We start from the raw sequence: 22,514 nt of genomic DNA, 5'->3' as shown, positions 1-22,514 counted from the left end.
TCTTAACGCTCCAATACCTGATAATGCACCCTCTGACTGGAGTGAGTGCTCCTGGTCAAACTTTAAAGCCGAGTGGTCAGGGCTCTTAGCATTGCGAGCTTTTGATGCCTCAAAAGCTGTGCTTGCAAGCTCTCTGGGTTGTAAGATAGGCAAGCCAACGTGGGCTGCAGGGCCCAAGTAGGTAATGGTAGGATACATGTTCGACAGGAACATTTGTTTAAATGGTAACAGGTCTTCCATACCTGTTTCAGTGAGTAGGCCAAAGTAAGCTGAACGAAGCCTATGATAGTAAGCTTGTGGGTGTTCGTTCTGAGGTTGTTTGACCATGTTAGCCAGTGAGCTATCGTGTTTGCGAGTTGCAGAACCACTGAATTCTAATTTCAAAGCTGTGGCAAGTTTAGTGTAGTCATTTAGCACGTGTTGCTGTTGTAGGCGAATTAACCTTGTCACGTGTCCATTCGACGTTCGCTTCTACAGGTAAACCCTGTCAGAACCCGTAGCGTTCGGGTAGCCATTCAATGCGTCCTCTATGTCAGCTAGGAACGTCTCAGTATCGTTTGGCTGACCTGGAACGGGGTCAAAGGTGGGGAAATTCTTGACGAGTTTGTCAAGGTATTCCGCGTCAAGCGGGTGGAGAGGGTTGGCTTCATCCTGTGGGGAAAGTGGGCCCGAAAGGCCAAGAAGAGCAGCCAAGCTTTGGCTTTGTTGGCCAAGAGGCGCCATATTACTCAGTGCCGAATGGCCAAGAGGAGAAGACTGAGGGACACATGATGAAGGCAATGTCTGAAACCTATTGTCTTCACTCCTTTGAGTACCGGGCTCCGGTTGCTTGGATGGATAGTCACGCTGTAGAGCGTGACCATTCTGGACTTCCTCCAGATGGTACCTAAGGATGGTATTCTGCTGCATTGCAGAGTCCACTTGAGCGCTTAGAGTATTGATTTTGGACTCGTGAGTGTCGCACTTGCTCCTTTCGATCTCAAACTTATCTGTCATGGTTTGCAGATAGAGGTCTTGAGTACAGAGCGAGAGATTCAGTGATGAGATTTCTTCCTCTTGCTTAGAAATCAAGATTTCCATCTTCATCACCTGAATTCTCTCATCATTCATTTGGTCAGCGACTTCAATGAGTTTTTCTGATTTGTCATCCAACTTTGTCATTGTGTTCATCAATTGATTGTCTTTGGTCTGCAGCATTTTGAGTAGAACCGTGTTACTCTGAGTAACATTCAACAAAACTGCCTGCATGTTATCAAATTGCGCGCTCCTGTTTGTAGATAACTCAACAGATTTATCTAGTTTGAAGTGGACTACATCGTATTTAGTTTTGTCTAAATCGAGTTGTTCCTGGAGACAACGATTTTGTTGAAGAGTTTGTGCTCGTTCATCGTCATAAGTATTTGCAATTACTTTTAATTGTTCAGATTTCAAACGCAGTTCCTCGACTAGCAGATTGTTTTCATTTCCTGCTTTTGTCAATAGTTGCTCAGTTCTCTCCACCTGTCCCCTCATGTTAGCCATGTCTGGCACGTGCTTCAGCTGTGCACTGTGGTATTGGACCGATGCCACATTTTTATGGCGATACATCAGTGCAAAGTGGGGAGAACCGTCACAAAGCCTGTGTTTGATGGTTGGTTTTGGAGAGCGTTCGCAATTTTGGCTGTTTTTTTGCTAATTAGGGTTGGTATCGCTGCTGAGGTCAGAGATCAATCCTTTTATGGGTGGAGGTTCACTAATTAGCGGAGGAGTGGTGACCACCTCCTTTGATAGCTTGCACATTATTAGAAAAATTTAGAGGAGCATTTTTCCTATTTTCTTTCAAAGTTTGGGTTTGGAATTAATTGGAATTGAATGAGACGATAATCCATACAATCTCCATTGATTGGATATCATAAGTGTAAACAGTAGATCAAATGTTGGGAACATTCAACACTGTGGTACACTTCTCCCTAAGACCGAAGCCACATGGGATTCCCGCTGGGGCGGGGCTTCTGTCAGTACTGGGTTACTGAATGGTTTTGCAAAAAAACAATTTTACTGATTGATCAATTTAATGATAAATCAGACCTGTATAGGCTATTTGGGAATTCAACTTTAATTAACCTGAGAAGTTGCTTCATCTAGGTTAGTTTGGAAAAAGTTATCAATGTCTTGTTTAGAAAACTCATCCATTTGGATATTATTTAAAATATCTATTTCAGAATGTAAATTGCCAGATTTACACTTATTAGTTCAATTGGATAAGACATTGATATCCGTCTGGATATCATAAGTAATGACTTGAGTGTGACCTGAATAATTCTTCATGAACGAATATCCTGGGCACACGTCAGCGGTCAATGATTTCACACGTTGAAATCAAACGGAACTACCCAGGTCGGGACTTCCGTTCCGCAAGGCGGAGGGATTTCAACGTAGCACAAGAAAACAAAATGGCTATTTTCCCTTGTTAGCTTTAGCATGCAAGCTAAACCCTCCTTTGCGCCTTGGTCAACTCGCAAGGGAGACAGAGATACATATCGCTGGTCAAGCTTATATCTCCTGAATTTCAATCGGCCGGCTCTTTGTCCTCGCTCGACAAATTAATAATGACCGAGCCTACCCACGTCTGAAATGCGCCAGGCAGAAATAGCCCTGCGTTTGGCCAAATGCTCTATTTCTCAGATTTCTATAATTAGCTTTCTCGGCCCTCATACAGAAATCTATTCGCTTACGTTACCCACTGACTACGTCAGCGAACAACACGGAGACGGGGAATCTTCAGCACACACACACACTCAATAATGCTTGTCTTTAACACTAAAAAAACGTGTACAATAACTTGGTATATTATGTCATCTGTTTTTCAATTTTATACAGGCTGAATCAAAATGAAAGCCTCATTCTATTTTAGATTCCTCATAGGGGGCACCAATTATGTAGTGTCTTTGGCTATGCCGGATTAAGTGATATGACATGCTATTCTATAAAATAATTTCTCTGTAATTAATATTACCTGATTGAGCTAATCGTGTAAATGTAATTAACTAGAGTGTCGGGCATCAAATAATATTTATGGAGCTGTTATCTTCCGAATAAACTCTTAAAGACCTAGTCATATTTTACATCAATAGCAGTCAATATTAATCGTCATCTTAATTCAGTCTCATCTGAAAGTTGTAAATGATTGGTTATCTGCACAAACCCTGGCTAACAAGTTGAACCAGCAATACAAAATTGGATTTAATTATGTATTTACTAAATACCTACAGTGGGGCAAAAAAAGTATTTAGTCAGCTACCAATTGTGCAAGTTCTTCCACTTAAAGAGATGAGAGAGGCCTGTAATTTTCATCATAGGTTCACTTCAACTATGACAGACAAAATGAGAAAAAAAATCCAGAAAATCACATTGTAGGATTTTTAATGATTTTATTTGCAAATTAGATGGCCGTACTTCTTCATTGCACAAATGAATAACCTAAAATTCTAAAGACTGGTGACATCCAGTGGAAGCGGTAGGAACTGAAAACAAGTTCCTAAGAAATATCGTTTCCCAATGAGAATTCAGTGAACAGACAGCGACCTAAAAAAAAAAAGTTAGTCCTTGGGGTTTTGCCTGCTACATAAGTTCTGTTATACTCACAGACATGATTTTAGAAACAGTTTTAGAAACTTCAGAGTGTTTTCTATCCAAATCTACTCATAATATGCATATCTTATATTTTTGGCATGAGTAGCAGAAATTTGAAATTGGGCACGCTATTTATCCAAAAGTGAAAATGCTGCCTCCTATACCTTAAGAAGTTATGTACCACCGCATATTGGTCGGATTACCAGAATATAGTTCATTTTCCCCCACCTTCTGATTTTCCCAGAATCTCAATGTTAACCAAAGGGTTTTGCAAATGTAACATCAGTAGGGTAGAGAGAGGAAAAAGGGGGAAAGAGGTATTTATGACTGTCATAAACCTACCCCCAGGCCAACGTCATGACACTGTTATTGGTCAGTTAATTGCTTTGCTTGTTTTGAGATGGTTATGATGGTTGAGAGAGATACTGTAAATGCAGGTGTGATGCACTCTGGGTAGCAACAGACTGTATCCTACTTCTATCATCCAATCATCCAATCATCCAATCACCATAGAAACACTAACAGTAATATGAGAGTGATCTACAGAGTAATGAATGTGTTATTGATATCTCTCCTTCTCTCCCTTTCCTCTCCCCCTCTTTCTCCCTCTCCCTTCCTCCCTCTCTCCCTCTCTCCTCTCTCTCTTCCTCTCCAAGACCTCAGAATGGCTCGATGATCCTGTACAACAGGAAGAAGGTAAAGTACAGGAAGGATGGCTACTGCTGGAAGAAGAGGAAAGATGGGAAGACCACCAGAGAAGACCACATGAAGCTCAAAGTACAGGGAGTGGAGGTGGGCACACACATGCACTCATACATATGCAGTGCCCTCAGAGAGTATCCATACCCCTTGACCTTTTCTCTCCCATCTACACACAGTACCCCATAATGACAGTAAATATGCTTTTAAAAATGTTTGCTAATTTATTGAAAATGTAAAACAGAAATATATAATTTACATAAGTATTGACACCCCTGAGTGAATACATGTTAGAATCACCTTTGGTAGTGATTACAATTGCGAGTCTCTAAAGCCTTGCGTGCGTGTTCGTGCACGTAGAAAAATATGTTGATCACCCTACTTGTAGAGAAGGGCCAATGACCTCCTCCTCTCTTTCATGTTGACAAAATGGTCTATCACTCTGTCATGAAGTACATACTTGTTTTGTTGTCCTAGGCTACCTGGCTAAAATGATTGCTCGCTAGCCTAACTTCCATTAATGGGCAACGTTAGCAAGTTAACATTAGCCTTCTACTAGCTACTTATTGAACTTCCATCCTCTCAGGCCAGGGGCACAACAATGTATGAATTAATGGTTGATCAGAATCGTCATTATAATCATTGGCCAGTATGGAGAATTAAGTAAAACCACAAGTTGAAATCTCCATCCATGGCTAATTTAGGATAGGGCTAATTTTAGCTAGCTGGCTAGTCACCGGAGGACAACAACACATGGGATTTGATAGGAGTGACACCAAATCCAAACTGGCTTCTCTTGACACTTGTTTTTGGTGCACCAGGACCATTCACAGTTGAGCTTGCTCAGTTTAACTCAACGCTGATTAGCTATTTTTTTAAACATTTTTTGTCAAGGGAGGTAGGATGCTCGTTGGCTTCCCTTGCCTTCAATGCTACGGGCAGCAACAATGTCATACTCGTTTGGACCAGACAGCATCATTCAGCCTCTTGAAAATTGAAGGACATTTAAGAAACACAGAGAGACAAAAAATACATTATTTTATGTTTTAAAATGTTTCCATTTATCCATTTTTTGGGGGAAGCCTGACTTCCCTTGGCATCCATGAATTCACGCCACAGGTCACATGGCCAGGAATCAGATTTATATCTGACTTCAGACCACCTACGAAGATGGTTTGAAATGTGGCTTGAAATATCTGATTCCATGTGTTTTTTGGCTGTTTAAACTGCAGGAAAAAGAACAGATTTTAATCAGATATGCAAATCTGTTTTAAATTCAGGCTGTAACACAACAAAATGTGGAAAAAGTCAAGAGGTGTGAATACTTTCTGAAGGCACTATAGATGGAAGACCACTAAGGAAGGCCATACAAAACTCAAAGTAGAGGAATTGGAGGGCAAGGGAAAGAGAGGGAGGAGAGATGAAGGGATGTGAGGTGAAAATAAGAAAAAAGGTTAATGAGATGGAAAAAGGGAAGAGCGTGGGATGGATTGACTGGATTGAGCTCTCGCTCCTGCTCTCCCTCTCTCTCCGTTTGTGAATCAGTCTCTAACATCCTCCCCTAGCTGTTTCTTATGTTACCAATACACACACACACACACACACACACACACACACACACACACACACACACACACACACACACACACACACACACACACCCTCTCTGTAGGATAAGTGTGTGTTTGGCTTCAGGCCAAAGATGATGTCAATGCCTCCTTCGACAGGAACAGAGAGGAGTATCGATCGAGTCTCAAGGCAATGGTGTGTGTGTGTGTGCGTGTGTGCCCATGTATATGTGTGAGTCACATGCTACAGCTCTGTAATTGATTATTCAGCAGAAATAGTACGCAAGCGGCGAGTGAGGAGTGTGACAGACATAAAAAGAGAGGGAATGACCAAGAGAGAGGGAGGAAGGGATAAAGGGACAGAGAGGGATTGAGAAAAAAAGAGAGAAGAAAGAGGGATGATGAAGAAGAGAAACAAGCCTGTGGGGTAGATAGACCCTCATACAGAATGGAAATTTATGGAAATGCACTCTGCCTTTGGCTACAGAGAGAAGAGAGAGGAAGAGAGAAAAGGGGGGTAACCATCAAGGTCGTCACCACTATCATGCCTCATCCCTCTCTTTCTCCTTTCTCCCTCTTTCTCTCTCTGATTGTGTGACATCATCCTCTGCTAGTAGGATTGTACATTGCAGGCTTTGTTAAAATCTTCATCCTCCACACCTTTTGAACATGATGCACTGTCATGGCAGATAGGTACAGCCGAACATGACTGTGTGTGTGTGTGTGTGTGTGTGTGTGTGTTTGTGTGTGTGTGTGTACAAGTTATACTTGTGAGAACCGGAAGTATTCACAAGAATAGTAAACCAACAAAAATTGGTTTAAGGGAAGTGAGGACATTTTGCAGGTCCACACTTGGAAAAGGGCTATTTTATATTTAGGGGTTAGGGTTAGAATTAGGGTTTAAGGTTAAGGTAAGGGTTAGGTTCAGGGTTAGGGGACATAGGATTTTGAATGGGAATCAATTGTTGGTCCCCAAAAAGTGTGTGTGTGTGTGTGTGTGTGTGTGTGTGTGTGTGTGTGTGTGTGTGTGTGTGTGTGTGTGTGTGTGTGTGTGTGTGTGTGTGTGTGTGTGTGTGTGTGTGTGTGTGTGTGAGTGTGTGCGTGTTTGTGTTTAACTCTTACCATGTCCTCTCTCTCTCTCTCAGTGTCTGTATGGCTGTTATGTCCACTCCTCCATCATCCCTACCTTTCATCGCAGATGCTATTGGCTGCTCCAGGTAAGCCCCTCCCACCATACAACCACAATACATTTGACTCATTATAACCTCTATTACTGTTGTGAACGCATGCACTGAACTGGAGCTTGCTGACACTAGGGGCAAGTGAAAGTAATGTCTGACACTGATCCAATGTGCACTTATCAGGAGTCGACTGTACACATCATGAATGGATGGGTGAGTGGAAAAGGAATCCCCAGAGGCAGCAACATGGTACCCAGATCTTATGCTTGTATTGAATTAGTAACTGCAATGTCAACAAAGTTGAACTCCCAGAATGTGCCTGGTTGGTGTTGTCATCTCTATCTATTTGTATATCTGACTCTGACCTAGCCAGACTCCACTGGGCTGGAAAAGTAGACACACTTCTCTGTATGTGGTGTACTCCCTGCCTGGCTTTTCAAGGAAACACACACACACACACACACATACACGGACCCTGCTCTCCCCTGTGTATGAGGTGTGTTATTAATGTTTGCTTCACTCTGCTGCTCATATGAGGGACAGAAATACGGCCTCAGTCACAATGACATTGGAACACACTCACTCCTCTCACTCCTCTCCCTCCTCCCCTCATCTCCCTCCTCTCCCTCCTCCCCTCCTCTCACTCCTCTCCCTCATCTCACTCCTCTCCCTCCTCTCACTCTTCACCCTCTTCCTCTCACCTCACTCCTCTCCCTCATCTCACTCCTCTCCCTCCTCTCATGTCACTCCTCTCCCTCATCTCACTCATCTCACTCCTTCATCTCACTCATCTCACTCCCTCATCTCACTCATCTCACTCCACTCCCTCATCTCACTCCCTCATCTCACTCTTCTTCCTCCTCTCATGTCACTCCACTCCCTCATCTCACTCCCTCATCTCACTCATCTCCCTCCTCTCATGTCACTCCTCTCCCTCATCTCACTCCCTCATCTCCCTCATCTCACTCATCTCACTCCCTCATTTCACTCCTCTCCCTCATCTCACTCCCTCATCTCACTCCTCTCACTCCACTCCCTCATCTCACTCCTCTCACTCCACTCACTCATCTCACTCCTCTGCTCAAGTTAAAGATGGTCAGAGGGCCATAGTCAAACTGAGGACAGGCAACATGATGGGTCTTTAACCATGCTTGTACACGCACACACATACATACTCATCCCCACACACGCACACTCCCTCTCACCCAGCAGGGTAGGAACCATACCTGTGTGTGCTGAATCTTTCATACACTCCTGGAGCCAGAGATGAGGGACCTGTAGCGAATGAGGGTTGAAAACACACACAACCACTCACATACACACACAGCAGGGTTGAGGGGGCTTTAGCTGTTCAAACTTTGAAATGGCAGGTGAGAATCTCTCCTCTGACACTCAATGCCTGACCTCTTTATCCTCTACTTTCCTTTTCCCTCGCTCCCTCTCTCCCACCTTCTCCTAGGACCATCTCATCTACATTGTAGAATAATAGTGAAAACATAAAAACTATGAAATAACCCAGTTAAAAGTTTGCTTTTTGCGACTGCACTTGCAAAATCTTGAAATGTTCCAGATTGACTGACCTTCATGTGCTGTTCTTGCCATAATATGGTATTTTACCAAATAGGGCTATCTTCTGTATACCACCCATACCTTGTCACAACACAGCTGATTAGCTCAAGCACATTAAGAAGGAAAGAAATTCCACAACTTAACTTTTAACAAGACAGACCTGTTAATTGAAAGCATTCCAGGTGATGAAGCTGGTTGAGAAAATGCCAAGAGTGTGAAAAGCTGTAATCAAGGCAAAGGGTGGCTACTTTGAAGAATCTCAAATATAAAATATATTTTGATTTGTTTAACACTCTCATTCCCACCCTCTCTAGTTCTTTCTCCCTCCATCCCCCCTCTCTCCCCCAATGAAGGTTTATTTTATAAATCTCTTCCCTCTCTGTGTAGAACCCAGACATAGTGTTGGTACACTACCTGAACGTTCCAGCGGTGGACGACAGTGGGAAGCCGTGTGGGCCTGTCCTCTGCTCCATCAACACAGACAGGAAGGAGTGGGCCAAGTGGAGCAAGGAGGAGCTCATTGGACAGCTCAAACCCATGTGTGAGTCACATTTAACCCCTGACCTCTAGCCCCTTTAAAACTTCATCTCCTCACCTTGCACTCATAAGGAAGCCAAGTCTATTCTACAAAGCACATATCTTTCTATATCCAATTGAATAAACCCTGATAACTTATTTTATATTTTATGTCATTAAATTATTTAGCACATGAGTTGTCATGGTTATATGAGAGCTGTGAGTCTAGTTCCAAATCTCCATCCAAATCTACTGTTCCTCTCTCTTCTGAGTCAGTTTGACTTTAACGGAACCACACTGCCCCTCAGTGGCAATAAAAGAGACTGCAGGCAGAGGCATTGCGTGTGTGTGTGTGTGTGTGTGTGTGTGTGTGTGTGTGTGTTTGTTTATACCAGAAGTCCCCACAAGAATAGTAAACTAACAAAAATTTGAACAACTGGGGACATTTTGTTAGTCCCCACAAGGTCAAATGCTATTTCTGTGGGATTTAAGGTTAGGGTGAGAATTAGGTTTATGTATAGTTTTAAGGTGAGGAGCTAGAGTTAGGTTTTCAGTTTAGGTTTAGTGTAAGGGTATGGGTTAGGTTTAGGGGTTAAGGAAAATTGGATTTTGAATGGGACTGAATTGTATGTCGCCACAAGGTTAGCTGTACAAAACTCTGTGTGTGTGTGTGTGTGTGTGTGTGTGTGTGTGTGTGTGTGTGTGTGTGTGTGTGTGTGTGTGTGTGTGTGTACCGTCTGTCCTCCGACACAGGGGGGAGACACAAGGGGGCGAGGAGCATCTGTTCAAAATACCCAGCATGCATTATTCATGAGTGAGTGTGAGTTAGAGAGAGTTCTAGTTTGTTACAAACCCAGAGGATTGCTCTCTCTGGGACCAGCACTGTCTGTGTTGAGATGTGTGAGTTGCATTTATGCACCCAACAGCCTTGGATTTCAGTGTCAGTCCGTTTCTAATGTGTCTGTGTTGTGTGGTAATATTTATCCTATATGCATATCATATATACCTCACATGCGAATCGTAATAAGACTAAGCTATTAGCCTATTAAAATGTTTATCTGACTCCATAAGATGAATAGCAATATGCATTAGACTACAGTTGAGTTACAGTAATAGGCAATCCTATTTGCAGGAGGCCTTTTGGTAGGCCGTCATTGTAAATAAGAATTTGTTCTTAACTGACTTGCATAGTTAAATAAAGGTTAAATAAAATGTTAAAAATAACCAAATTCACAAATATCTGAGAATGGAATTCTAAATACAAGTGTATTTAATTACTTTGAAAAATGAATTATTACATTTACAAGGCATAAACTTAAACTAGAAAGCATTTCAAGGCATTATTCTAAGCATGATCACAGAGGGAGCGAGAGAGAGAGACAAGGAATTATTCTAAGCATGATCACAGAGGGAGAGAGAGAGAGACAAGGAAACCATGGCTTGTGCCTTGGCCCATAGCTGATGGGAGAGGGAGAGAGAAAGAAATACAGTTTATATCTCACCACAGAAAGTCAGGGGAAAAAAAGAAAGACAATAAATCTTATACCCTTTTACAACATCTGAGTTGTTTGGATTCAAAATCTGAACTGTTGGTCACAATAGTATTACTGTAAAGTTAACCTACAATCAGGTAGGACTACAGACCTGTAAAGACAACAACACCTCAGCTTCTCAGAGGTGTGACACTGGGAGTTGGCAAGATCAAAACAGAGAATACTTGCATACAGTTGATAAGTCAACATCTGCTTAATAAATCCTTTCTGTTCAGGCAATGCTGGCCTTTGAGTCCTGAAATGAAATGATAATGGACGTAAATGTAAACATGTCCATTGTGTTTTTGTGTCTTTTGACGGCAAGGCAATATACCCAATTTGCATTGCAGCCCTCCAGACCTCAAGAAAGAGAGAAAATGTGTCCCCCTAGCCCCAGGACAAAATGAGTCTGACACCCCCTGGTGTACATCAATTCAGTGTGTAGTTCACACTTTCAACACATGGTGGCACCCTCACACTGTATCTCATTTAGCTCTTCGTCTAGCAAGGGTCACCAAACTTTTCCGCTCAGGCCCCTTTTCCAGCATTGGGGAACATCAAATCAAATTTTATTGGTCACATACACATGTTTATCAGATATTATTGATTGTATTACTGTTGATGATATCTGGAAATGTGCATGTACACCCTAGCCCATCTACTGTTGCTAGCCCCAATTCTGACTTGTGCTCTGATATCTGCTTCACTGATTTCTGCTCTCTACCTCTCTCAAAGAGTGCAGTGTATGAAGTCAGAACATCTGCTGTCTCGGCCACTGCCTGTCACCAAGGGAGTATCCCAAGGCTCAATCCTAGCCCCCACGCTCTTCGCAATTTACATCAAAAACATAGCTCAGGCAGTAGAACGCTCTCTCTTCCATTTACATGCAGATGATTCAGTCTTACACTCAGCTGGCCCCACCCCGGATTTTGTGTGAAATGATCAAAGCTTTCTTAGTGTCCAACAAGTTTTCTCTACCCTTAACCTTGTTCTGAACACCTCCAAAACAAAGGTCATGTGGTTTGGTAAGAATAATGCCCCTCTCCCCACAGGTGTGATTACTACCTCTGAGGGTTTAGAGCTTGAGGTAGTCACCTCATACAGTTACTTGGAAGTATGGTTAGATGGTACACTGTCCTTCTCTCAGCACATATCAAAGTTGCAAGCTAAAGTTCAATCTAGACTTGGTTTCCTCTATCGTAATCGCTCCTCTTTCATCCCAGCTGCCAAACTAACCCTGATTCAGATGTCCATCCTACCCATGCTAGATTACGGAGACATAATTTATAGATTGGCAGGTAAGAGTGCTCTCGAGCGGCTAGATATTCTGTAACATTCGGCCATCAGATTTACCACCAATGCTCCTTATAGGACACATCACTGCACTCTATACTCCCCTGTACACTGGTCATCTTCGTATACCCATCGCGATACCCACTGGTTGATGCTTATTTATAAAACCCTCTTAGGCCTCACTCCCCCCTATCTGAGATATCTACTGCAGCCCTCATCCTCCACATACAACACCGTTCTGCCAGTCACATTCTGTTAAAGGTCCCCAAAGCACACACATCCTCTTTTCAGTTCGCTGCAGCTAGCGACTGGAACGAGTTGCAACAAACACTCAAACTGGACATTTTATCTCCATCTCTTCATTCAAAGACTCAATCATGGACACTCTTACTGACAGTTGTGACTGCTTTGCGTGATGTATTGTTGTCTCTACCTTCTTGCCCTTTGTGCTGTAGTCTGTGCCTAATAATGTTTGTGCCATGTTTTGTGCTGCTACCATGTTGTGTTGCTACCATGTTGTTGTCATGTTGTGTTTCTACCATGCTGTGTTGTCATGTGTTGCTGCCATGCTATGTTGTTGTCTTAGGTCTCTCTTTATGTAGTGTTGTGTTGTCTCTTGTCGTGATGTGTGTTTTGTCATATATACTATATATATAATTTATTATTATAATTTATTTTTTTATCCCAGCCCTCGTTCCCGGCCTTTTGCCTTTTGGTAGGCTGCCATTGTATATAAGAATTTGTTAATAACTGACTTGCCTAGTTAAATAAAGGTTAAATAAATAAAAGATTATTGCAGTTGTAGCGAAATGTTTGTGTTTCTAGCTCCAACAGTTCAGTAATATCTAACAAGTAATATCTAACAATTTCACAACAATACACACACATTTTCAGTAAAGGAATGGAATTAAGAATATATAGATATTTGGACGAGCAATGTCGGAGTGGCCTAGACTAAAATACATTAGAATAGAATAGAATACACTATATACATATAAGATGAGTAATGCAAAATATGTAAACATTATTAAAGTGACTAGTGTTCCATTATTAAAGTGGCCAGTGATTTCAAGTCTATGTACAGTATATAGGGCAGAAGCCTCTAAGGTGCAACTGATGGCTGTTTAACAGTCTGATGGCCTTGAGATAGAAGCTGTTTTTCAGTCTCTGTCCCCGCTTTGATGCACCTGTACTGACCTCGCCTTCTGGATGATAGCGGGGTGAACAGGCAGTGGCTCAAGTGGTTGTTGTCCTTGATGACCTTTTTGGCCTTCCTGTGACATCGGGTGCTGTAGGTTGTTCAATAATAAGCTATAATAGGCTATAGATGTTGAGTGAGAGGTCCCCCCCCCCCCCCCGAGCGCAATCCATGTTTATTTCTATGGGCACTGTTTGTGACACAAACTGTTCATACCCCTCTTGTTGGTGGAGAGAACATTTTGCCATTTTAAAACTACGGATGTGTATTAATGTGATATTTGAGGGACTCAAACATTACAATAAAATCTATAGGCAAAAGAACGCTAAAAGCTAAATAGCAAAAAAAAAAAAAGTAGCTTACATGGGCTAGTTGATCTGGACATTTCTGACAGGTTGTAAATAAATAGCTAAAAGAAGGTAGCTTACATGGGCTAGTTGATCTGGACATTTCTGACAGGTTGTAAATAAATAGCTAAAAAAATGTAGCTTACATGGGCTAGTTGATCTGGACATTTCTGACAGGTTGTAAATAAATAGCTCTCTAAGGTCTGCAATGACATGACAAGAGGAAAACTGATGATGCACCACACAATTTTGAAATTTAACCTTGTGCATTCTACTATTACAACTTTCAAGAGTATGTTGAAAGCTGGAGTGAGTTTTGGGAACCCGCCCCACAGCTTGCGAATCACTGCTCTAAGGCAGGTAGCATCTACTAGATTTACAATTTTTTCTTGAGCGGATGGTCAGGGGGCAGGAACATTATTACAAATCATTTGTAGACTGCATATTGACATCAAGAAGCCCAAACAGATCAAATATTTGACTAAAACATAATCATTTCAAACCTTGCGTACATTTGTATACAATCACATACAGTACCTTCAGAAAGTATTCACACCCCTTGACTTTTTCCACATTTTGTTGTGTAACAGCCTGGATTTAAAACTTATTAAATGTTGATGTTTTTTGTCACTGGTATACACACAATACCCCATAATGTCAAAGTGGAATTATGTTTTTAGAAATGTTAACAAAGCTGAAATGTCTTGGGTCAATAAGTATTCAACCTCTTTGCTATGGCAAGCCTAAATAAGTTCAGTATTACTGTATGTAAATTAAATATTTCTGTATTTCATTTTCAATACGTTTGTCATTATGGGTTATTGTGTGTAAATGGGCGAGAGAGAAAACATTTATCCATTTTGAATTCAGGCTGCAACACAACAACATGTGGAAAAAGTCAAGGTGTATACATACTTTATATTATGCTAGAGAATACTTTGGAATTGTGGGGGGAACCCTGCTCTAAGGCCTTGGTGTCAAACTACATTCCTGGAGGGCCGTTTGTCTGCTGGCTTTTGTTATTTCCTTTAGATCTATGTCCAATTAAGACCTAGAAAGCCAGGTGATGAGGAGTTCCAAACTAATCAATTACCTAAATTTATCAATCAAGTACAAGAGAGGAGTGAAAACCTGCAGACACTCTGCCCTCAAGGACCGGAGTTTGACACAGGTGCACTAAGTTCTCAGGGCCATGAGAGAAACATAAAGGATCGAACAGGTAAACTAGAATATATTCAACTTAATTGTTAAAACAGATTTAATTCCCCTCTGAAATTGACAGGTGGTAATGTTCAAACTATGTGATCAATACTTGATAACATGAAGTGACGAGATGTTGTCTCTGTATTTGTGTTTTGTGGCTTGTAAATGGTTTGTGACATTATAAATTATATAGTGTATAACAGTGATATACTGTATATCAATCCCTGTCTCTGTCCTTTCCTCCCGTCCTTCTCCCCCTCTCCATCTCTCTGTCCTTTCCACCCCTCCTTCTCCCCCTCTCCATCTCTCTGTCCTTTTCACCCCTCCTTCTTTCCCTCTCCATCTCTCTGTCCTCTCTCCCAGGTGCCGGGAGTAGCCTGCACCAGAAATGCTCCACAGCCAAACACCGCATTATCTCCCCCAAATTAGAAGCAAAGACAGGGACAGGGGATGGGACTGGGACAGGGGCTGGGACAGGGACAGGGTCTGGGACAGGGACAGGGTCTGGGACAGAGGTGCAGAACAGTGATGTGTCTGAGGGGCAGACAGAGCCCAGTCCTGGAGTGGGGGCCAGGAGCAGAGGAGGGGGGGAGAGGAAGAATGGAAGGCTGCCAAAACCCTCCCTGCTTCCCCAGAGCAGCATGGAAGTCTCCTCCACATCCACCAATCAGGTGGAGGTTCCCGACACCACACAGAGCTCCCCACTGTCAATCACCAGCGACATTACTGCAGACAGTCCTGCCCTCGGCCTGGCCAGCAGCCTATCACAGAGCTCTGCTGCTGTGTTCATGTCCGAGGTTGCCACTGTAACAGGGGATTCCGTGTACACCACAGAACACGCCCACCTGATTGGCTCCACCCATGACGCTACCACCACTGGGATTCTACTGGCTGTTGCCACAGACACCCAGCGCTTTGAGTTCCCTGGGGGGGTGGGGTTAGCAGAGGAAGGGGGGGAGTTGGTCCTCTCCAGCAGTCTGGATGCCGGAGGTTCTGGAGTCAACCTTCTTGAGACCAGCATGAACTTTGACCCAGACTGCTTCCTCAACAACCCCAAGCAGGGCCAAACATACGGGGGAGGAGGGGGTAAGGCCGAGGAAGGTAGCTGTAATAGTGAGGGGGGGCTCCGCTGCTCTCCACAGTCACTAACGGCTAACGGCTATGTATTCAACGCCACGCTCGTAAACATCAAGACCGAAGATACTCCCCTGGAGCAGCCGCTGGATAATCAGAGCGGGTACGCTGGCGAGGGGACGGGCCTAAGCCCTAGCACCACACTGGAGCAAATGGACTTCAGTGCTGTGATGTCATCAGCCTGCGCCCAGAGCTTGGCACAGCAGATACACCAACACTCCCCCAGTCTCTTCTTGCAGGCCTCCCCTAAAACCCCCCTCACCCAGGCCACCCAGCCCCAGATCTGTGCCTCTGAGACGGGCCAGAACTCAGGCGAGACCCAGGCTTATCTGGGCCTATCTACCATACCACAGACTGACTCTACAGGCACCAACGGAGACCCTCACACATACCTCCACCAACCCTCACCAGACCAACATGGCCACAGTGAGGAAAGCAGCCAGGGGGGTCTAGTGGGGCTGGGTAGCTTTCCTGTAAGGGGGCAGGAGATGAGAAAAGACCAGCTGAGCACCAGAGGACCTGGGAAGGTGACGTCCCCAGAGAAAGAGACACAGAAGAGGGCAGAGTTACTCCTCAATCCTGGGGAACAGCATGAGGCCTACAGAAACAACACTGGTGTTGGGAGAGGTGGAGATCACTACCTACAGCCAACAACCAAGAGTGGGGGAGTAGAGGGGGGACAAGAAATAGGAGAGAAATATATTTTCAGTAACGGGGTCAGGGATGCAGGAGTTAACAGCGCAGTGGTGGACAGTCCTCAGTCTCTAGCTGGAGCAGCCATGGAGGGGGGGTTGTACAGCTCTACTCTTCCCCAGCCAGGTGTAGGTGAGGCTGGGGGAGCTGAGGGGGCAGGCGGGGGCATCAGCCTGGAAGGCTTTGAGGCATCGTTTGGAAACCAGTTCTCTGACCTCATCAATGACTTCATCTCTGTTGAGGGGGGTGGAGGGGGGGCGGTGGCCGGGACAGGAGGCAGTGCACTCTACACCCCTGCTCTGATGCCCCAGGAGGAGGTTGGAGAGGGCCAGGAGGCAGGAGCAGCCCCCATTCAGGGTTCAGAGGTGGAGCAGGGACCTCTGAGATTGCTGCCAGAGACGGGGAGGCTTTTTGGGGTGACAGACTACTCCCCCGAGTGGTCTTACCCAGAGGTGAGTCACTAGTACCTAACCCTTAACCTCTGACCTCTTACATCTTGAAGCCCAACTTCCAATTCCCTAGCTTCTGAATGGATATATCACCCAAAGTAGCTACATAGACATAGGAAGTAGTGTATAGATTACACTAGTATACAGTGCCTTGCGACCTTTTGCCACATTTCAGGCTTCAAACATAAAGATATAAAACTGTATTTTTGGGGGGAAGAATCAACAACAAGTGGGACACAATCATGAAGTGGAACGACATTTATTGGATATTTCAAACTTTTTTAACAAATCAAAAACTGAAAAATTGGGCGTGCAAAATTATTCAGCCCCTTTACTTTCAGTGCAGCAAACTCTCTCCAGAAGTTCAGTGAGGATCTCTGAATGATCCAATGTTGACCTAAATGACTAATGATGATAAATACAATCCACCTGTGTGTAATCAAGTCTCCGTATAAATGCACCTGCACTGTGATAGTCTCAGAGGTCCGTTAAAAGCGCAGAGAGCATCATGAAGAACAAGGAACACACCAGGCAGGTCCGAGATACTGTTGTGAAGAAGTTTAAAGCCGGATTTGGATACAAAAATATTTCCCAAGCTTTAAACATCCCAAGGAGCACTGTGCAAGCGATAATATTGAAATGGAAGGAGTATCAGACCACTGCAAATCTACCAAGACCTGGCCGTCCCTCTAAACTTTCAGCTCCTACAAGGAGAAGACTGATCAGAGATGCAGCCAAGAGGCCCATGATCACTCTGGATGAACTGCAGAGATCTACAGCTGAGGTGGGAGACTCTGTCCATAGGACAACAATCAGTCGTATATTGCACAAATCTGGCCTTTATGGAAGAGTTGCAAGAAGAAAGCCATTTCTTAAAGATATCCATAAAAAGTGTTGTTTAAAGTTTGCCACAAGCCACCTGGGAGACACACCAAACATGTGGAAGAAGGTGCTCTGGTCAGATGAAACCAAAATTGAACTTTTTGGCAACAATGCAAAACGTTATGTTTGGCGTAAAAGCAACACAGCTGAACACACCATCCCCACTGTCAAACATGGTGGTGGCAGCATCATGGTTTGGGCCTGCTTTTCTTCAGCAGGGACAGGGAAGATGGTTAAAATTGATGGGAAGAAGGATGGAGCCAAATACAGGACCATTCTTGAAGAAAACCTGATGGAGTCTGCAAAAGACCTGAGACTGGGACGGAGATTTGTCTTCCAACAAGACAATGATCCAAAACATAAAGCAAAATCTACAATGGAATGGTTCAAAAATAAACATATCCAGGTGTTAGAATGGCCAAGTCAAAGTCCAGACCTGAATCCAATCGAGAATATGTGGAAAGAACTGAAAACTGCTGTTCACAAATGCTCTCCATCCAACCTCACTGAGCTCGAGCTGTTTTGCAAGGAGGAATGGGGAAAAATGTCAGTCTCTCGATGTGCAAAACTGATAGAGACATACCCCAAGCGACTTACAGCTGTAATCGCAGCAAAAGGTGGCGCTACAAAGTATTAACTTAAGGGGGCTGAATAATTTTGCACGCCCAATTTTTCAGTTTTTGATTTGTTAAAAAAGTTTGAAATATCCAATAAATGTCGTTCCACTTCATGATTGTGTCCCACTTGTTGTTGATTCTTCACAAAAAAATACAGTTTTATATCTTTATGTTTGAAGCCTGAAATGTGGCAAAAGGTCGCAAAGTTCAAGGGGGCCGAATACTTTCGCAAGGCACTGTACATGAACTATCAGCAACCATATAACTCATAAGGCCAACGTCTGTCTGTACGCAGTAAGAGTCTGACGTAGATCCTCTGAGACATTAATGACCTGAGACACACACACACGGTCTGTGGCTCAGCATTGATGTCAGTGCCCAGTGGGAAGAGGGTCAGACTGAGACTGGGGAGACACTAAGAAAGAGAACATACAGAGTGGCGTCATCCCCTTGGACGCTTTGACACACACACAACATCACTGCATGTGACTGTGTCTTTGTTTCAGGGTGGGGTGAAGGTGTTGATAACAGGTCCCTGGCTGGAGGCCAGCAGGGAGTACAGCTGTCTGTTTGACCACATCAGTGTCCCAGCTGCTCTCATACAGCCAGGAGTACTGCGCTGCTACTGCCCTGGTAACACACTCACACACACACACACACAGAGACATGCATACACTCAGCAAACTACCTTCTCATGCACACACTCTATTACTAATCCCAACCCGTGTGTGTGGGTGTGTGTGTGTGTGTGTGTGTGTGTGTGTGTGTGTGTGTGTGTGTGTGTGTGTGTGTGTGTGTGTGTGTGTGTGTGTGTGTGTGTGTGTGTGTGTGTGTGTGTGTGTGTGTGTGTGGGTGTGTGTGCGTGTGTGTGTCTTAGCCCATGAAACAGGTTTGGTGATGCTGCAGGTGGCTATGGGTGGAGATGTGATCTCTTCCTCTGTGGTGTTTGAGTATAAAGCTCGAGACTTGCCCGCCCTGCCCTCCTCACAACACGACTGGTTGTCCCTGGACGGTAAGTCAATGTTTGTGTGTGTGTGTGTGCGTACATGAGTGTATACCATCCTGCATCCTACTGCTGGCTTGTCTCTGAAGCTAAGCAGGGTTGGTCCTGGTCAGTCCCTGGATGGGAGACCAGATTCTGTTGGAGGTGATATTGGAGGCACTCTTCCTCTGGTCCCCCAAAAAATATCCCAATTTGCCAAGGCAGTGATTGGGGACAGTGCCCTGTGTAGGGTGCTGTCTTTCAGATGGGACGTTAAAGGGGTGTCCCGACTCTCTGTGGTCACTAAATATCCCATGGCACTTATAAGAGTAGAGATGTTAACCCTGGTATCCTGGCTAGGGTGTCCACCCCCAGTGCTCAGAATGACTGAAATCACATGTAGATTATGGTCATTCATCTTAACAGAACATGCAACTCCTGTAATGAAGCAGCCAATACAATGTAATTTGCCAAAATGCAATCTGCAGGAAAACACCATTCTAAACAGTGCACCTGATGCAAGCGGTTCCATGTGGGACAGAGTTTTAAATCTCTTTTAGATTCCCCAACTTTCTAAGTTTCTAAAGATGTGACAACTAGGCTGGGTTGATAATATGACTAGGATTGTGCCTTTGGCTTCTGGACAACAAAAGAAAGTTGATATGAAAACCAATGGAACAGGAGAGAGATGCTAGTTTCAATGGCATAAAATCATTTCCTTCATGTTTCTATAAGGTAAGACATGCCCCATAATTTGAAGTAAAACATTCAGGTTTCAAACAATTAAGTATATGTTTTCAAAATGCATACTGCCTCTGGCTCACATTGCAAAGTGGTAGAGGATGTGCTGATAGCCTGCCTACCTTTGTGTATTCATTTGAATGGTGAATAGGAAGCGTGCTTCAATTATCAGTTGAGAAATAAAAATAGTAGCTCTTTTTAATCGTGGCCATCAAAACTATTTTGAACACACGATTGCATATAGAATTGTTGCGCAATAAAAGCCCATTTCACTCCAACAGCATCGAGCTGAGGAGCTACAGCAGCTCTAGCACTGTCTGGCCAGCTAACGGAAACCCTGGTGCGCACTTTACGTGCATACGTGCCACTCTATGACAGATGTTATGATGCCTTATGTAGCTGTGATGAGGAATCCTCTTCTCAGATGCTAGTACCAAGGGTGAAACAGAGTGTTTAGACAATGTAAGGGATCTCAGTAGCAAGAAGGATCGGAGGACCAATGCGCAGCGTGGTAGGTGTCCATAATGTTTTTTAATCAAGACAATAGAACACTCGAACAAAACAACAAACGATGACGTGAATATACAACACGGAAAACAAACACCCACAACCCAAAAGTGAAACCCAGGCTACCTAAGTATGATTCTCAATCAGAGACAACAATTGACAGCTGCCTCTGATTGAGAACCATACTAGGCCGAACTCAAAAACCAACATAGAAAAACAAACAGACTGCCCACCCAACTCACGCCCTGACCATACTAATACAAAGATATAATAACAGAACTAAGGTCAGAACGTGACAGACAATTTACTGTTTTAAATCAAATCAAATTGCATTGGTCACATAGACACATTTATCAGATGTTATTGCGGGTGTAGCGAAATGCTTGTTTTCCTGGCTCCAACAGTGCTGTAGTATCTAACGATTCACACAAATCTACAAGTAAAAGAATGGAATGGAGAAACATAAATATTAGGACGAGCAATGTCGGAGTGGCATTGACTAAAATACAGTAGAATAGAATACAGTATATACATATGAGATGAGTAAAGCAGTGTTATAATTATTAAAGTGACCAGTGATTCCATGTCTACAGTATGTATATAGGGCAACAGCCTATAAGGTGCAGAGTTGAGTAACCGGGTGGTAGCCGGCTAGGGATGTAATATATTTCTACAGATTTGGGTTCCTGCATGTAGTATAGCATTTTTGGTGTGTTGCTGATCATGCCATAGGTTTGATGGGAGATTCCACCATGTTGTATGGGGGCCTGGATTTACACGTCACATAGGGGACAGGAATAGGGACAAGGGGTGTTTTGGGACCAGATACACTCTCTTACAATCTCTCTCTGAGTGAGTGTTGAGTCTGAAAGTGTGGATTCCACATAATGACAGAAAATGTAGAGGCCTGTTTCAGCCCCATGGACAGCACCACTAGACTAGAGCCACTGGCTGGAAAATGTTCATTATTCTCCATAGGCGAGACATTCTACCACTATGCCTGATGGGACTTGTTAATTTTAGCCTGTAAAACAGTACCAGCCGAAAGTTTGGACACACCTATTCAAGGGTTTTTCTTTATTTGTACTATTTTCTACATTGTAGAATAATAGTGAATACATACAAACTATGAAATAACACATATGGAATAATTATTAAAAGTGTTCAATCAAAATATATTTTAGATTTTAGATTCTTCAAAGTAGCCATCCTTTGCCTTGATGACAACTTTCCACACTCTTGGCATTCTGTCAACCAGCTTCACCTGGAATGATTTTCCAACAGTCTTGAAGGTGTTCCTACATGTGCTGAGCACTTGTTGGCTGCTTTACCTTCACTCTGCGGTCCAACTCATGCCAAACTATCTCAATTGGGTTGAGGTCGGGTGATTGTGGAGGCCAGGTCATCTGATGCAGCACTCCATCCCTCTCCTTCTTGGTCAAATAGTCCTTACACAGCCTGGAGATGTGTTGGGTCATTGTCCTGTTGAAAAACAAATGATAGTCCCACTAAGCACAAACCAGATGGCTGTGGTAGCCATGCTGGTTAAGTGTGCCTTGAATTCTAAATAAATCACTGACAGTGTCCCCAGCAAAGCACCGCCACACCATCACACCTCCTCCTCCATGCGTCATGGTGGGAACTACACATGCAGAGATCATCATAGCCTGGTTCCTTTCTAGGTTTCTTCCTAGGTTTTGGCCTTTCTATGGAGTTTTTCCTAGCCACCATGCTTCTACACCTGCATTGCTTGCTGTTTGGGGTTTCAGGCTGGGTTTCTGTACAGCACTT

At 43.6% G+C, this 22,514-nt stretch overlaps 1 protein-coding gene across 1 annotated transcript in view; it reads left to right on the top strand.

Annotated features, from left to right (window-relative positions):
* LOC139398823 (calmodulin-binding transcription activator 1-like) overlaps positions 1 to 22,514 on the top strand; it is a 48,736-nt gene that overhangs the window by 12,128 nt on the left and 14,094 nt on the right. Inside the window, exons 3-8 of the mRNA XM_071144601.1 lie at positions 4,269 to 4,404; positions 7,025 to 7,096; positions 9,017 to 9,170; positions 15,082 to 16,997; positions 19,000 to 19,126; positions 19,371 to 19,505. Coding sequence (XP_071000702.1) covers positions 4,269 to 4,404; positions 7,025 to 7,096; positions 9,017 to 9,170; positions 15,082 to 16,997; positions 19,000 to 19,126; positions 19,371 to 19,505 — 2,540 coding nt within the window. The remainder of the gene's footprint in view (positions 1 to 4,268; positions 4,405 to 7,024; positions 7,097 to 9,016; positions 9,171 to 15,081; positions 16,998 to 18,999; positions 19,127 to 19,370; positions 19,506 to 22,514) is intronic.

Source organism: Oncorhynchus clarkii, unplaced genomic scaffold, assembly GCF_045791955.1.
Source record: "Oncorhynchus clarkii lewisi isolate Uvic-CL-2024 unplaced genomic scaffold, UVic_Ocla_1.0 unplaced_contig_9750_pilon_pilon, whole genome shotgun sequence".
Lineage (NCBI taxonomy): Eukaryota > Metazoa > Chordata > Actinopteri > Salmoniformes > Salmonidae > Oncorhynchus > Oncorhynchus clarkii.
The sequence above is the reverse complement of the archived record's forward strand: the minus strand, read 5'-3'. Positions and strand labels throughout refer to the sequence as shown.